The following is an 18,424-nucleotide window of genomic DNA, read 5'->3' on the forward strand; positions in this document are numbered from 1 at the left end:
AAGTGATGAACCGGAATTAAAGACTTATAAAAATGCCAAAATAAGCAAAATGAAGGTATGTCTAATGAGATTTTATTTATATCTCTGTTATGGAATTCCGGAGTTGAGGGGGTTGAGCTATGAGGAGAGGCTGAATAAATTAGGCTTGTACTCGTTAGAGTTCAGAAGAATGAGGAGAGATCTCATTGAGACGTATAAGATGATGAATGGGATGGATAGGATAGAGGTGGAGAGACTCTTCCCGCTCAGAAAGGATAGTAGGACTAGGGGGCACAGCCTCAAGATAAAGGGGGGGCGGTTTAGAACGGAGTTGAGGAGGAACTTCTTCACTCAAAGGGTGGTGAATCTCTGGAATTCTCTGCCCGTTGAAGTGGCAGAGGCTACCTCGCTAAATATTTTTAAGACGCGGGTTGATGGGTTTTTGATGAGAGAGGGGATTAAGGGTTATGGGGAGAGGGCGGGAATGTGGAACTGAGCCACGACAGATCAGCCATGATCTTATTGAATGGCGGGGCAGGCTCGAAGGGCTAGTTGGCCTACTCCTGCTCCTATTTCTTATGTTCTTATGATCTTATGATCTCTCTTGTAGTACAACTAAAGTCAAATTCAGGAAGCTCATCACATCTTTTATACCTAAGATCAGATGTTGAGTTGGACATGAGATCTGATGGTTACATATGAGATCTGATAGTCAAACGTGAATTTAATGTTCAGTTTGCCATGAGAACTGATAGTCAGTTGGACATTGGATTTGATGGTCAGTCAGGGCTAGAACACTGTGTTCAGTTTTGGTTTGCTTATTCTAAAGAAGGACATGCTAGTATTGGAAGTAGTTAACAGGGCCGATGTGTGTCTTGGAAGACTTGGCTTATGAGGAAAGGTTGGGCCTCTCCCACTGGACTTTAGGGGAATGATGGGTTATCTTATTGAAGTAAATGGTTCTTGACAGGGTAGATTCTAAGAGGCTGCTTCCCTGTAGGAAATCTTGAACTAGGGGTCGCAGTTTCTAAATAAGGAGGGCAGGATTTTATGACTTCACTCGTCCCGAAACTGTAAACTCAATCCTGAGATAAACAGATACAAAGAACAAAGAACAAAGAACAACCCAGCACGGGAAACAGGCCCTTCGGCCCAACGAGCCCGCGCCGCCGCATCGCCCTACACCTATTCTACCCTGCATGTCTACGAATGGGACCCTACTCAGTCAGATTCAGGGAAGAAATAGTGTCAATTTGGTGGAAACCAATTAGCCTAAGAGCACATCTTTGGGGTGTGGGAGGAAACCGGAGCGCCCGGAGGAAACCCACGCAACCACAGGGAGAATGCGCAAACTCCCACAGACACAGGCCCAAATCCATGTATCTGCACAGCTAGCAGTGCTAGTCACTGAGCTGTTGTGGAGCCCGTCTATCGGTCCAGGATCAAGCACACACACCGACATGAAGTACTAGGCCACTCCTGGACTTCCAAGAGCAGCCCACGCACGACCCGCCGTGTGCATGCCCCTCGCTTGACACGAGGTGGACCTCCACCTGTGGAATAAAGACAAAAAATATTAATCATACAGCCTGCCCTTCCGGTGTCTCCCGAGGTTTAACCCTATTTAATAGCCCCTACCATATCCCTCCATTCTCGTTTCACTCATGTGCCTATCTAACTGCATCTTAAACGAGTCCAACGTTCCTGCCTCCACCACCCTACTCGGTAGCGCATTCCAGACCCCCACAACTCTCTGCGTAAAGAACCTTCCTCTTACCTCCAAATTATACCTCCCCCCCTCACCCTTAAATCATGACCTCTTGTGTTCGTACCCAGTCTAGGGAGCAGTCTCTCACTATTAACTCTATCTATTCCCTTCAGTATCTTATATACCTCTATCATGTCCCCTCTCAATCTCCGTCTTTCCAAGGAGAATAGCCCCAGTCTCTTCAATCTCTCCTCGTAACCCAGTCCCCCCATGCCAGGCAACATCCTGGTAAACCTCCTCTGCACCCTTTCCAGAGACTCCACGTCCTTCCGGTAATAAGGTGACCAGAACTGGACGCAGTACTCCAAATGCGGTCTAACCAACGTTCTGTATAACTGAAGCATTAGACGGCAGCTTTTATACTCTAAGCCCCTTCCTATAAAGGCTAACATCCCATAAGCCTTCCTAACAATGTTCTCCACTTGTGACGCAACCTTCATGGATTTGTGAACCTGCACTCCCAGGTCTCTCTGTACGTCTATACTCCTAATCGGCCTACCTTTTATCACATAGCTCCTCTCTGCATTATTCCTTCCAAAATGCATCACCTCGCATTTGTCAGGATTAAATGCCATCTGCCACCTATCTGCCCACTGCACCAACCTATCTATATCCTGTTGTATCACCTGACAATCCAGTTCTGTACCCGCCAACCCTGCCATCTTGGTGTCATCAGCAAACTTGCTGATCACACCACCTACTCCCTCTTCTAAGTCATTTATGTAGACTACAAAGAGGAGAGGTCCCAGTACCGAGCCCTGCGGCACACCACTGGTCACTGGCCTCCAGCCCGACAAGGTCCCCTCAACAACTACCCTCTGTCTCCTATTTCCCAACCAGTTCTCAATCCACCTAGCTACCTGGCCTCGTATCCCATGCGCCTTAACCTTTTCTACCAGCCTACCGTGAGGGATCTTACCAATGTCCGCCCCTCGCCCTATCCGAATCCCATGATGGGCCTGGGGGTAAAATTCCGGCCGCGGTCTCCCAATTAAGCTGGAGCTAAGAAAAGTTAATTTTCTCAAAGTGTCATTAACCTTGGAATTTCCTACTCCAGAAAGAAATGGAGGATGACATTGGATATCTTCAAGGCTGAACTAGTCAGCTATTTGATCTACAACAAAGTCAAGGACAATAGAGAGTAGTCAGGACAGTGAAGTGAAGTTAACTAGAGTCTTTGCTCTTGTAAGATAACAGCTTGCATTTGGTGATCAGTCCTGCACCGCACATTGGACTCATCTTGGACATAACGGCAATCTGCCATGCGGGCATTGATTTCAGCATCAATAAACAGATTGTTTATTTATTTATTAGTCACAAGTAGACTTATACTGAACACTGCAGTGAAGTTACTGTGAAAATCCCCTAGTCGCTCCTTCTAGTGCCTGCTCGGTTACACTGAGGGAGAATTTAGCATGGCCAATGCATCTAACCTGCACATCTTTCAGACTGTGGTAGGAAACTGGAGAACTCAGAGGAAATCCACACAGACAGGGAGAGAATGTGCAAACTCCACAGAGACAGTGACCTAAGCTGGGAATTGAACCCAGATCCCTGGCGCTGTGAGGCAGCAGTGCTAACCACTGTGCTTCCATGCTGCCCATTTTGCCACTGTGCCACCCATGGCAACTATCCAATCACTCATGATCTAATTGAATAGGAAAGCAGGCATGAATGGCCAATTTCTCCTGCTCTAATTTCTTAAGATCTGATGGTTAACTGGACATGAGACTGAATGTTCAGTTGGATGTGAGATCTGTTGATGGTCAGATGGATATAAGACCTGACGTTTGAACTGAAATTGATTCTAATGGTGCATGTGCATCTGATTTACCTAATTCACAATATTCTCTGGGAAAAATATATTGATTTAACAAGACAATTTTATGCAACATTTCCAGAACAGAATTACCATGACAACTGTGTTTACAGATACGGGTGGGTGTGGAAGAGCTGGGTGAAAGCTCCCGTAATGTTCCTGAACTAGTGTAACCAGAATGTTGCACTGAAATTTACACTGATTCTCCTGTTAGTGATTTGTGATAGAAAGCTGCACTAAAATTTTAACACTTGGTGAATTGCTCCCTTGAATTTTAAATCAAATCTCTTAGGCTCCCCTGTCTGAAATTTTCATCAGAAACCTCTGAAGAGAGAAAGAGAGACAGACAGACAGTGCCTTCTGGAAGGTTATTTGCGTCTCCCTTAGTGAAGACAGATCCAAAGTATTTGGTCTGCAATCTCTTTATTGCCCATTATGAATTCATGTGACTCTAACTTTAAGGGACCTACATTTGTCTTCACCAGTCTGTTTCCCTTTGCGTGTCTATAAAAGCTTTTGCAGTCAGTTTTTGTGTTTTCTGCAAGCCTACTCACATATTCTATTTTCCCATTCCGAGTTAAACCCTTTGTCCTCCTCTGCTAGATTTTAAATTTCCTCTGGTCCTCAGGTTTGCTGCTTTTTCTGCCAATTTATATGCCTTCTCTTCGGCTTTAACATTATCCCTGATTTCCCTTTTTAGCCATGGATGAGTCACCTTCCCCATTTTACTTATATCCCAGGCAGGGTTGTATAGTTGTTGAAGTTCATCCATATGTTCTTTAAATATCTGCCATTGCCTATCCACTGTCAAGCCTTTAAGTATCCTTTGCTAGCTTAACCTAGCCGCCGTTCATCTCATACTATCAAAGTTAGCTTTCCTCAAATTCAGGACACTAATCTCCATCTTCATGAAGAATCCTACCATATTATGGTCACTCTTCTCCAAAGGGTCTTGCACCACAAGATTATAAATTAATCTTCTCTCACTACTCATTACCTAGTATAGGATGTCCTGCTCTCTAGTTAGTTCCTTGATATATTGATGAGAAAACCATCCCTTATACATTCCAAGAAATCCTTCTTCATTGCATTGCTACCAGTTTGGTAAGCCCATCAATATGTAGATTGAAGTCGCCATAATAACTGCTGTACCCTTCCTGCACACATCTCTAATTTCCTGCTTGATGTCATTCCTAACCTCACTACTGCTGTTTGGTGGTCTGTACGCAACTCCGCGTTTTTTGTCCTTTGATATTTGCAGTTCCACCCATACAGCTTCTACATCGCCCAGGCTAACGTCCTTCCTTAATATTATATTAATCTCCTCTACAGCCAGCAATGCTACCCAACCACCCTTCCCTTTTTTGTCTATCTTTCCTTTATATTGAATAGCCCTGGCTGTTGAGTTCCCATCCCTGGAGCCAGGTCTCCATGGTCCCAATTTACGTCATATCCGTTAATGACTGCTCAATTAATTCATCCACCTTATTGCAAATGCTCCTTGCATTGAGACACAACACAACCTTCAGGCTCGTTTGTTTGGCATTTATTGCCTCCTTAGAATTGTGATGTAATGGGGCCCTTTATGATTTTTGACTTTGGTTTCTCCATCTTCCACTTTTCCCCTTACTGCCCTTTGTTTCAATCCCCACTTTACTTCCCTCTGACTTCCTGCATCAATTTTCATCCCCCTCCCATATTAGTTTAACCCCCTTCCCCAACAGCATTAGCAAACACTCCCTCTAGGACATTGGTTCCAGTCCTGCTCAGGTGCAGACTGTCTGATTGTACTGATCCCACCTCCCCCAGAACCTGTCCCAGGATTTGAATTCCTCCCTCTTGCACCATCCCTCAAGCCATCTATTCATCTTAACTATCCTGACATTCCTACTCTGACTAGCATGTGGCACAGTAGCAATCCTGAGATTACTACCTTCGAGGTCCTACCTTTTAGTTTAACTCCTAACTCCCTAAATTCAGCTTGTAGAACCACCTCCCTGAGGTCCTGTGTCTGAGACAAGAGTCTTAAGTCTCTTTTTATAAACATCTAGGTCTGGCTATTCACGTTTGCCTCTAGTGACATTTCTCCACAAATTAAGTCAAAACTTGACATTGGTTTGTTTTTCACTGCTGTCACTCAAATTTGCAGTGAATTCTGATTCAGGGCAACCTCGAGTGTTTGTTACCATCGTGGAGGCTTCCCTGTTGGGGAGTATGTGCCAGAGAGCACTGATGCAGGCTTTGAAGTCAGCCTTTTAATTGATGACAACCTTACCCTTCGAGTAACCAGACAAGTCACAGAGTTCTCTTAAACAGCTGTTTTAATACAAGCTGTAGCAGGTTCACTGATAGGTTACAATTCACATCCCTGTAGCTAACCAGAGGGGCATATTCCAAGGTAGAAGGAGAATTTCACAAATGATTACAAGTGATTAGCATAAACCAATCTCAACCATTTTACGCTTGCTTCATTATAATATCCAATCAGCATGAAAACCTCATAATACAGCTTGTTTCTGTGTCTGTGGATCACTCCCATTTTCTAGTTTCAGATGTCTGGTTTATGTGCTTTGCCTTAGTGTCTGTCAGTGAAGGCTCTTCTAAGAAGATCTTTGTTTTTCAGCTTGTGTGATTTTTAAACTTGTGTGAATATTAACTCTTTGAGCACAACCACACTCCCCAGAAAATTAGTGAATGGGAAACTGTAGGCTGTGGTGTGCTTTCAAAGAATCAACTTTGCACATCTGGTGTTTGTCATAATATTGTTGGGTTAACTTTTGAGTTAGTCTTTCAGTGTGAAAATCTAAATCTATCCTGATTTTTATTGAGTGAAATAAGACAGCAAAAATTAAAATATTGAGAGAGGGTTCACTAACACATCTTTTAAAATAATGCACAAAATCAAAAGCTAGCCTATTGTTAAGATTCTAGCTGTTGTTAGTAACTGACAAGTCAGATCCCAAAATGAAATCTGGTTTGATAGACCCTCCCTTTTCTTCGAGAAACCATGGAGAAAAGATATTGAACAAATTCACAGGAGTCTGTGGATGAATATGTAATAAAAGAATAAAATATCTATTAAATCAAGAACAGTGAGTTCTACTACATAAGACAAAAATATCTCAGTTCAAACAAGATGACAATTCAAATTCCCACTATTCCTTTAGTCCAGCACTATCTTTACAGGCACATAAACCAGTGAAAATTTATCGCCAGCTTGAGGGCGAGTTTTCCTGGTCCTTTCTGCTGGCAGCATTTTTCAGTCTAGCTGAAGGTGACCCCCATGGTGAATTCCCAACAGCCGTGGTGGCTGAACTATACAAAACCATAGAGCTTGGTGAGACTGAAAGATTTTGCTGACAACAAATGATGATCTGTTTTTGCAGCCGGAAAACCTACTGGGAGGTGGAAACTCTAGCAAAAAGTTTCTCGCTTGGGACTGGCAGGTTTGCAAATGGTCTTCTTTGGGTGAATTCCTGAGCATTCATGATGCTTTTCACCTAACTTGTATCTCTCCGCAAGACACTCAAAAGCCACAATCTGAACTCATTGTTCCTGCAACAGTAGAACAGTCAAATGTGTTCCTATGATAACTTCCATAGGGATCTCCCTGTAGGGCTCATTGAATGCGAGTTCCTCCAGTAACAGGCAATGGGTTGCCCACCACCTCAGCTCTTTATAAGGCAGATGCTGGGAAGGGTGTGTAAAACTATTGTCCTGGCTGGGTCTTGTGTATAAATGCCACGGAGAAATAGCTTTATTTTGTGTTTAACAATAAATACCATTCTTTTCAGTTGGGTTTCCTGAGTTATTACACTTCCTTAAACTCAGTCTTCCTCCTTTACATTTTTTGAGTCCTATAAATAATTATTCAGTTAACTCTTGTCCCTTTTTTTTCTTAGAGAGCTTACAATCCCTGACTTTTCTCTCTGAAAATATGTACTGAATCCACCTCTCTCAACTTCTGTCTTTTCTGTGGCTGTCCCTGGGTCATTGTCGCTAGGCAACAGTAAAGCTTTTCTACTTTCTGTTTTGTTTTCAGATCCTTCAATCCTTTTAATCAATCTCTTTCAGTGTAAGGGTTGTAAAACCTCATTAAAATGATATATTAAACCCAAAAGACCTGAAATCTTTTAGTGACAAGTGTATCCAGGATCCCAGGGCACCAACGTTCCTAACCAGAACTTAACTGAAACTGAAATATTTTTCCTTCATATTCAAGTATATGTACATGCAACTTAATTATACATAAATATATATATATTAATTATATATACATCCAACTTAATTATACATATATATTAATTATGTATATATTCAACTTAATTATACATATGTTTTAATTATATATACATTCAACTTAATTATGCATACATATATATTAATTATGTATACAATCAATTTAGTTATACAATGTTTGTGATACTGTTCAGCTAAATTTTTAAACTTTTGAAATTGATATTCTGATATTTTCAATTGAGACTTTGCTTGGGTACTAGAGCAAAAGTCCCCGTGTTTTGAAACCCGATTAGATAACAACAGTTTTCTATTTTGGCATTAATGTGAGGAAAAGGTGTTTCATTCCAGGTGTTATTCCATCGACAGATTAGAATGTTATTAATATGAACTTTATTTAACTTTGCAGTTTATCTACAACAAATGAATTAGCTTAACTTTTGCCAATTTAAGTACATAAACATGACAAAATACAATTTTTAACTCCTAACTTATCTGTATTAGTTCCAATATGAGCAATATTACTCATAGACTTACATTCCTCTTCAAAATCAGTTAGCAACACTCAGGTTTATGTGCCTGGGCTTGGGCTTCCAGAAAACGCCTAGAGAGAGAGAGAGACCGAGACAGAGATAGATGCCAGAATTTTACTGCCTTGACTGCCTGAGGCTCATAACATCCCGCCCGAGGCTGAAGCCAATGAAGAATGTTGTTCAGCGAGCCTCACCTACCCTGATTCCAGGGTGGGTGGGCCAATAAAATTCTGGCAACAGACACCTCTTGCTTCTTGAGAACCCAGCTGCAACTGCATGCTTTTTCCTGTAAGTTTAGCTCCTCTCCTAAAGCACATGACTCTGTCAATTAACCTAATCAAAATCCTATTCTGAAACTCCTGGGGGAAATCCAAACAAACAAAAATACACTCACTCACTTAAAGCAAACACATCCACAGTTAAGATGAATCACTAGCTTGCATTCTCAGCATGTGAGCTACCTGCTGCTGACAAGTTGGCACCATGTAAAATAGAGCTGAATTTTAAACATACCCTTCACAAGAAACATGCTATGAATACATTTCATAAAGGCACAGCATCCTCACAACGTGAAGAACAACATTTTATCTGACTGTGAGGAAAAAAAAGCAGAGTGAGACAAATTGTGTAATTTTCCATAGCTGCCCACTTCTTAGTGAGAGCCCATAAAATACCACAGCAAAGATGCAAATGTAAAGAGTGAGCACTTCAGATCCTGCCAACGGTCAGCAGGCTTTAGTATTTCAGGTGAAGGATTTTTTTAATTCATTTATCGCCCATCTCCAACCGTCCTTCATTTCAGAGGGTGTTTGAGAGTCAACCACACTGTTGTAGATCTGTAGTCACATTAGGACTGACCAAGTAGGGAGGACAGATTTCCTTCCTGAAAGGACAATAGTGAACTAGACGCATTTTACAGCAAATGACAATGGCTTCATGGTCATCTTCAAATAGTGTGGATGAACAGAGGGATCTAGGTGTATGTGTACATAAGAACATAAGAACATAAGAAATAGGAGCAGGAGTAGGCCATCTAGCCCTTCGAGCCTGCCCCGCCATTCAATAAGATCATGGCTGATCTGAAGTGGATCAGTTCCACTTTCCCGCCCTCTCCCCATAACCCTTAATCCCCTCGCTTATCAAAAACCCATCAACCCGCTTCTTAAAAATATTTAGCGGGGCAGCCTGCACCACTTCAACGGGCAGAGAATTCCATAGATCCCTGAAAGTAGGGAATCAAGTAGATAAGGTTGTTAAGAAGGCATACGGTGTCTTGGCATTTATTGGTAGGGGGATTGAATTTAGGAGTCGCAGCGTCATGATGCAACTGTACACAACTCTGGTGCGGTCGCACTTGGAGTATTGTGTGCAGTTCTGGTCCCCACATTACAGGAAGGATGTGGAGGCTTTGGAGAGGGTGCAGAGGAGGTTTACCAGGATGTTGCCTGGTATGGAGGGGAGGTCCTATGAGGAGAGACTGAGGGATTTGGGGTTGTTTTCGCTAGAAAGAAGGCGGCTAAGAGGGGATCTTATTGAAACATATAAGATGATTAGAGGTTTAGATAGGGTGGATAGTGATAGCCTTTTTCCTAGGATGGAGAAAGCTAGCACGAGGGGGCATGGCTTTAAATCAAGGGGAGGTAGTTATAGGACGGATGTCAGGGGTAGGTTCTTTACCCAGAGGGCGGTGAGGGATTGGAATGCCCTGCCTGCTGCAGTTGTAAATGCGCCTAGTTTGGGGGCGTTTAAGAGATCCGTGGATAGGTTTATGGATGAAAAGGGATTGGTTTAGGTTAGAGGGTCATTGTTTTTTAACTGGTCGGCGCAACATCGTGGGCCGAAGGGCCTGTTCTGCGCTGTAATGTTCTATGTTCTATGTTCTATCTTCAGCTTTTTAATACCAGATTTACATTGAATTCAAATTTCACCATTTGCTGTGGTGGGATTGATTCCACATCCCGAGATCTTGCCTGGGGTCTCTGGATTACTAATCCAGTGACAATACCACTATGTCACTGCTTTCGATTCATCAAAGCCATCCCAATTACTTCACTTGAAACATTATAAGTGGTCTTTACCTTTCAGATGTTGACTGGCCAAGGACATGTGGATGGAGAAGTGTGTAGATTGTTGGAACTATTACTGGACATTAGCCAGGCTTTTGATAAGGTCCCACCTGGCCGTTTGGATAGCAAATTAATAGCTGCTGGGATTCAAGATCAAGTGGCAAATTGGATACCAAATTGGCTCAGTGGCAGCAAGCACAGGGCAATGGTTGCAACAGTTCTTGTTTTCGAAAGCTTGTTTCTAGGGGGATTCTGCAGGGCTCAGTACTGAGTATGTTGCATCTATCTTCACCAGCACTGTGGATATGCTGATGGCTCACCACCATTTTCCCAAGGGCAGTTATGGATAGGCAACAAATGTTGGCCTTGCCAAAGATGCCCATCTCCCAGGAATGAATGAATAACAAAAATCTTGTTATTTTAATGATTTATACTTAAATGCTTGGGGCGTTTAGATTAAGAAGTTTGCAGAAGATACAAAAAATGTTCACGTGGTTGATTGTGAGGAAGAAAGCTGTAGATTGCAGGAAGATCTCAGTGGACTGGTCAGCTACGCGGGAAAGAGACAAATGGAATTCGGTCTGGACAAGGGTGAATTCATGTGTTTTGAGAGAAGAAACAAGGCAAAATAAAGACAATAAATGGCAGGATACTGAGAAGTGTAGAGGAACAGAGGGATCTTGGAGATCCCTGAAAGTAGCAGGACAATATACAATGTTCTGCCAAAAGGGCGTTGACTTGAACCGTTAACTATTTTTCTCTACAGTTGCTACCTGACCTGCTGAGTATTTCCAGCAACTTTTGTTGTTATTTCAGACTTCCAGGTTCTGCAGTATTTTGATTTAATATGATACGTGTAGATAAGGTGGCTAAGAAGGAATATGGAGAAAATCTATTAGAGCAAGCTACAACTTGCTGAATTGTGGATGGCTGAGAGAAATAAAATAACCACAATGAAACTCCGGCTGGATGCAGAATTACAGCAGGCTTCAATATCACAGCAACAAGTGATGTGACCTCTCAGAAAGCCACCCCTGCAAAGAAAGGACAAGCTATACAGAAACATAGAAATTAGGAGCAAGAGTAGGCCATTTGCCTACCATTCACTCTGATAATCGAATTCAATATCCTGATCCCACCTTCCCTCCATATCCCTTGATTCCTTTAGCCCCAAGAGCTATATCTAATTCCTTCTTGAAATCAAATAATATTTTGACTTCAACTGCTTTCTGGTTCTACTTTTCAACTTGTTTGCGAGCTCCCTGTATTCTGTTTTTAGGACCTCATCCTTTTTCACCTTTGTTATTTGTATGATGACAACTGGCTGTTAACCCTCCTCCTCCAGAATGTCCTGCAGCCACTCTGAAACATCCATGACCCTAGCACCATAGAGGCAACATAACATCCTGGAGCCTTTTTTGCTGAACAGGAACATCTATCTATCCCTGTTACAGCTGAATCCCTCATGATTACTGCATTTCTATGACTTTTGCTCCTCCCATATGCTACTAGAGCTTTTATTGCTGCTGCTGTTATTTCCTGAGAGGCCATTTTCCACAACAGTATCCAAAACAGTGTATCTGTTTTACAGGGGAATAGCCACAGGAAATTCCTGCACTGCCTGCCAACTCTCTTGCTCTGCCTGTGGAGTCTGAACCTGTGGTGTGGCGACCCCGCTATACCTGCTATCCACAATACTCTCAGTTTGTGGTAAGTGAGAGCCCGAGCCTCATGTTCCCTTTATCCTCCATTCTCAGAAGAGTACCCTCGCAGATCCTGTGCTGTCTGCTCCCTGAACGTGTGGTGTGACTTTAAGAACATAAGAACATAAGAAATAGGAGCAGGAGTAGGCCATCTAGCCCTTCGAGCCTGCCCCGCCATTCAATAAGATCATGGCTGATCTGTCGTGGCTCAGTTCCACTTTCCTGCTTTCTCCCCATAACCCTTAATCCCCTTGCCTACCAAAAACCTATCTACCCGCGTCTTAAATACATTTAGCGAGGCAGCCTCCACCACTTCAACGGGCAGAGAATTCCAGAGATTCACCACCCTTTGAGTGAAGAAGTTCCTTCTCAACTCTGTTCTAAACTGCACCCCCCCCTTATCTTGAGGCTGTGCCCTCGAGTCCTGCTGTCCTTTCTGAGCGGAAAGAACCTCTCCACCTCTACCCTATCCATCCCTTTCATCATCTTATACGTCTCAATGAGATCTCCCCTTATCCTTCTAAACTCTAACGAGTACAAGCCCAGTCTATTCAGCCTCTCCCCATAGCTCAACCCCCTCAACTCCGGTATCATCCTATTGAACCTCCTCTGCACTCCCTCCAAGACCAAAATATCCTTGCGCAAGTGTGGCGACCAAAACTGCACATAGTACTCCAGCTGCGGCCTCACCAGTGCCCTGTACAGTTTCAGCAAGACCTCCCTACTTTTATATTCAATCCCCCTCGCTGTGAAGGCCAGCATCCCATTTGCCTTCCTGACCACCTGCTGCACCTGTAGGCTGGGTTTTTGCGACTCATGCACAAGGACCCCCAGGTCCCTCTGCACCGTAGCATGCTACAGCTTTTTGCCCTGTGAGTAGTAGTCCTTCCTACCATTATTCCTACCAAAGTGGACAAGTTTCACACCCTGTACCATTGAAACATATCTTTCTGGTGTACAAAGCTCAGAGAATTGTTATAGAACATAGAACATTACAGCGCGGAACAGGCCCTTCGGCCCACGATGTTGCGCCGACCAGTTAAAAAACAATGACCCTCTAACCTAAACCAATCCCTTTTCATCCATAAACCTATCCACGGATCTCTTAAACGCCCCCAAACTAGGCGCATTTACAACTGCAGCAGGCAGGGCATTCCAATCCCTCACCACCCTCTGGGTAAAGAACCTACCTCTGACATCCGTCCTATAACTACCCCCCCTTAATTTAAAGCCATGCCCCCTCGTGCTAGCTTTGTCCATCCGAGGAAAAAGGCTATCACTATCCACCCTATCTAAACCTCTAATCATCTTATATGTTTCAATAAGATCCCCTCTTAGCCGCCTTCTTTCTAGCGAAAACAACCCCAAATCCCTCAGTCTCTCCTCATAGGACCTCCCCTCCATACCAGGCAACATCCTGGTAAACCTCCTCTGCACCCTCTCCAAAGCCTCCACATCCTTCCTGTAATGTGGGGACCAGAACTGCACACAATACTCCAAGTGCGGCTGCACCAGAGTTGTGTACAGTTGCAACATGACGCTGCGACTCCTAAATTCAATCCCCCTACCAATAAACGCCAAGACACCGTATGCCTTCTTAACAACCTTATCTACTTGATTCCCTACTTTCAGGGATCTATGTACACATACACCTAGATCCCTCTGTTCATCCACGCTATTCAGAGTCCTCCCGTTAGCCCTATACTCGACACATCTGTTATTCCTACGTTATCGTTACACATTCAGTGATCTTACATAACAGAGTTCTGGTTTCGATAAGTCTAAGGTACAAGTTGATAGCTCCTGATTTGCTCTTAACACACAGAGATGAGCTCTGCCATATATTAATGTACATCCATTGCCCATTTCCAGAAACTTTGTAACCCTGTAACTATAACTCTTCGCAGCACTCCGAGTTTCCAGACAGTTCTGTGTTCAAATACACCGGTGTTTATTTTGCTTCTCTTGTTGTCTACCTGTTTGCTTTGTAAATCAGCCCAACTCTTAGTCTTTGATTGGCAGCTGGTCCTATCATCTGTATTGTTCTTCCATCTTGTGGTGCCCTCACCTGCTCTGTGCAGCCTTCCCAGTGGACCTATCTGTTACCCTTCAACTGGAATGGGCGACCCACCATCTCCCATTGAAGGGTAAATGCAGAGACGTTCTGATTGCTCCCATTAAATGAAGCCAGCACGCGCAGTGGGGCAGTAAGTGGGTAGGAACCTTGAAGTGGTTCTGTCACCCAAATGTGTGCAAAGTTGGCAAAATACAGGTCGGTTAAAAAAGTGTCATATTTCTGTGCTGTAAATGTTTTTCTGTTCCTTTCGTAGTATGGGACTAGATGTCTGTGTTAACATGTCTCTGTTCCTTCCACCTCTGCCATTTCAGTTGCCCAAAGAAGTGCATAATACCCTAATATTTGCTTTCCCACTGCAGGATGCTGCAACTGCAGTGGATCAGGGAGACTTTCAGTACTATCTGACTAGAACACGGAATGACCCAAGAGCTCGCTATAATCCTTACGATCTGCAAGTTGTTTCTGCAGATGAAGCTAAATCCTACAAACAGTATTGGACAATCAGCGCATCCTATATCTCCAAGGTAACAAAAACTACTTATTCCTTTCACTGCAGTGTTTGATCTGTTACTTGTCACACAGCTTATTGTAGGACACTTTCTTCCCTTTGCACAAATTTGTTCCATTTGGAAAGGAACAGGAACTTGGGAGAAAGATTGCAGGATATTACAGTTTAAAAATATCTACAAATGCTAGAATTCAAAAGTGAGCAAAAATGCAAGGAAAAAGCAGGGGAGTGGGCCTAACTGGATAGTTCTTTGAAAGTGTTGTGCCCCCAGCAAGAAACAAGAAACAATTTTCCAAATGAAGAAATTAGCAACAATATTTCACTGTAACAGGAATCAGAACCATTGCGAATAAAACATAAATCAAAAGGGAAATGATACTTCAGATAAAAGGGTAAATTTCACTTTAAATTGTCAATACGACAAAGATTTGTCTTCTGCATCCACATGCATCTGCACCATTCCCTGCAGATACGCAGTAACACTTAGAGTTCCACATATCGTTACTCAGGCAGTACTATGTATGATCTCACAGTTACTCACTTAATTGATTCAATCTGTGTTGAGTCACATTTACTGGGGTCACCACATTCCATCTGAGGTTCCTGGAGATGGTCATCACCCAAATGGCACAGTTCTGCAAAACCCCTTTAGCTTGGGTCACGACAGCCCAGATTCCCAGAGATTCCTTTATTCCAGTCCCTTTAACAAGCACCAATAAATGGTCTGGTCAACCCTGGCAAAGCTGAAGTAGTAACAGTTCATTATCCAAATTCCAATCTGGTCTCTGTCTTCAGATTTCTGACCTTTGTTCTTTATTACATACATGCAGTTCCTTGTCAATGTGCCTTTTTTGTCCCCCCATGCTGCCATTCTCCTATTCTCTTACCAGAAGTAGCTTCTTGATGTATCTAGCTACATGGCAAAAAAGAGTTAACAAAGAAAAAGTGTTGACTTTCTCTTGGGATGAACCTGAAAAGAAGAACTTACCTTTTAAAAATGGAGATTGGACCCTGATGGTCTTGGTGCATCTAGGGCTTTCCTCAAAAAGGGGTGAAGTAAATAGTGAGGAGGACAGTCTTGGATTATGGGACAATATAGATTGCTGGTCAGATGGGCAAAACTGTGGTAAATGGAATTTAACCCTGAAATGTGTGAGGTGGTATATTTTCTGAGGACTAACATCCCTGGTTACAGAGTCTTCAGATACAATAGAATTGGAGATAAAAAGGGAGGGGGAGTAACGTTAAAGGTGAAAGAATCAATTCCAGTTGTGAGACGTGATGATATATTAAACAGGCCAACAAACAAGGCTTCTGAGCTTAGTAGGAGTAAACTACAGACCTTCAAATAGAACAAACATAACGGCAAATTTCTGCCTGTAAGAACAAGAGGATAATAATTGCAGGAGACTTTAACTTTAATTTCACTGGTTAGGTATATACTGACCTGAACAAGCTGGAATGTGATGACTAGGGGAATTTCACAGTAACTTCATTGCAGTGTTAATGTAACATTTGCCATCAGTTTATTCAAAGTCTTACCAATTTTATTGGTGAGCTTTGATATGTTGCAAGTACCAAAGGACTCTCCAATGCCCGTCTTACATTTTGGTGAGTAGTGCATGAATCATGCATTTGTTAGAAAGATATTTTCGAAAAAGTCCTTTTAAGATTTCTTGTAAAGGTTTCAGGTAAAAATTTAGCAAACAACCTGTTGCAAAATGGTAAGCATTTAAATAGTCACCAGGTATAATCTGAAGGGGAGGAAGCACTTTATAGTATTATATATTTGATGGTTTTCTTAACTTAATGTGAGTGATCTTATCTGAACTCCTTGACCAGGCAGCAGGGTATTGTAGCTACTATTGTAACAGATCTGCATTGTATTATTGGACTCTGTGTAGATCAAAGTCCATCGCTTCTCAGCATTTTGGCTAAGATCAAGTGTTTGATCAAGCCCATGATGGGGTGTAATGCCTTATCTTGTCAGCTTGGACCTTCTTTGTCCTGTGTAGGGGCCATGAATTGGATTCAATTGGAATTTGAATTTGGTTTTTGGAGTAAGTGAGGAATGCCTGGCCCACTCTGAACATTGACTTTGTAACTTTAAAATGGAGTAAAAATGTTCCAAGTAATAAGGAGTGCACGGTAGCACGGTAATTAGCACTGTTGCTTCACAGCTCCAGGGACCTGGATTCAAATCCTGGCTCGGGTCACTGTCTGTGTGGAGTTTGCACATTCTCCCTGTGTCTGTGTGGGTTTTCTCCAGGTGCTCAGGTTTCCTCCCACAGTTCAAAGATGTGCAGGCTCAGTTGATTGCCATTCTAAAAATTGCCCTTTAGTGTCCCGGGATGCATAGATTAGAGGGATTAGTGGATAAATATGTGGGGATATGGGGATAGAGCCTGGGTGAGAGTGTGGTTGGTGCAGACCTGATGGGCCGAATGGCCACTTTCTGCACTGTATGAGTCTAATCCATATAGATCCAAGTCCTGAATAGTTTCACACAGCCTGGTGAGGTCAATGTTTCTTTTCAGATAAGGTCTCCTTTTAATCACTGCATTTTATAAAGCAGAAATTTCTACATTGACTATTCAAGATGACGTTTTATGATTAATAATCAGTGCTTTTCTCCCACTGCAGAAGGCCATTATTACCATCCCTTTGTGTGTGATAAAGGTTACTGCTCTAATTACCTAGTACCTTCTGAAAATTATCAGGTAGCTGCTCCTGTTTGGAACCCGATTCTCGAAAAGCTGGCTGATTGAATTCTATTAGTTTGGAGAAAGGTTACAGCATGGAGTGTGCTTTGCAATTATTGCTGATTTGAGTCAGTATGGAGAGCACATGGGGATGATGTTATACAATCTGCCGAGTTAGCAGCAGTTCCAATATGTACTACAAGTGATAGCTAACTATGGCATCTTTAGATTGGGTCTATGAGAGACCTCTTCATTAGTGCCTGTTTGTCCATCAGTAACTGGATAAGTTACAGGAATGTGTTTGTCATCTGATTGATGATCCATATTTCCTCTTGAACTACCAAGAGCTCTTTTTTGCAATCTTACTTATGTTCATTTTGTTAACAGTACACTGCCCTGATCTCTCCTCCTGTGTTGCACTTGAACTCCAAGTTCTGAATGCTACATGCTTTTCTTCCTACCTCTATCCTCAGTGTGTTGAAAAGATGAAATTCTCCATTCTTTCCAAAGACATGGATCTCCTTATCACCCCAAGTCTTACTTTACTCCTGCAGTCTGCAGCTTTTAAAATACATTGGGTTCTGCTACCTCACTGAGACTTTTCAATTTGAATAGTAACATAATTTGGTTGCATATTTTGAGGAGGTGTTTGCTGTGTTGAACTGATATGCACTTCAGTGTTTAACAAGCAGTGCCATTTTTGCAAAGGTCCAGATACTGATAGTCCTGAACACATTGTTACTGAGTTCTAGCCCTGTGTCCTTTCCAGTTATGTTAACTTGTTCACATTTTTCTCCTTAAGTTCTCATTTATTTCTGACACTAGAATTGATGTGTCTCAATGCTTTCCTTTTCAGATTACTTCTTTGTATGAAAAAGGTGGAATAGAATCCATCTCTGTAAGGGAATGGTTAGTCGAACGGTCTCATTTCTACAGGATCTACTGGCTGCCTGTCTTTGTAAATTACAGGTTGGATAGCAGTGATTTCTTCTAAAATTGTTTATTTACTGAAACAAAGATTATTTGCAGGATG

The 18,424-nt window shown here is 42.5% G+C and overlaps 1 protein-coding gene across 1 annotated transcript in view; it reads left to right on the forward strand.

Annotated features, from left to right (window-relative positions):
* The window catches only part of LOC145337798 (dynein axonemal heavy chain 6-like), a 785,492-nt gene that overhangs the window by 71,783 nt on the left and 695,285 nt on the right, over positions 1-18,424 (forward strand). The window contains exon 3 of the mRNA XM_080182651.1: positions 14,541-14,705. Within this exon, the coding sequence (XP_080038777.1) occupies positions 14,541-14,705 (165 nt within the window). The remainder of the gene's footprint in view (positions 1-14,540; positions 14,706-18,424) is intronic.

Source organism: Carcharhinus amblyrhynchos, unplaced genomic scaffold, assembly GCF_965287045.1.
Source record: "Carcharhinus amblyrhynchos unplaced genomic scaffold, sCarAmb.v2.hapA scaffold_76, whole genome shotgun sequence".
In the NCBI taxonomy this organism is placed as follows: domain Eukaryota; kingdom Metazoa; phylum Chordata; class Chondrichthyes; order Carcharhiniformes; family Carcharhinidae; genus Carcharhinus; species Carcharhinus amblyrhynchos.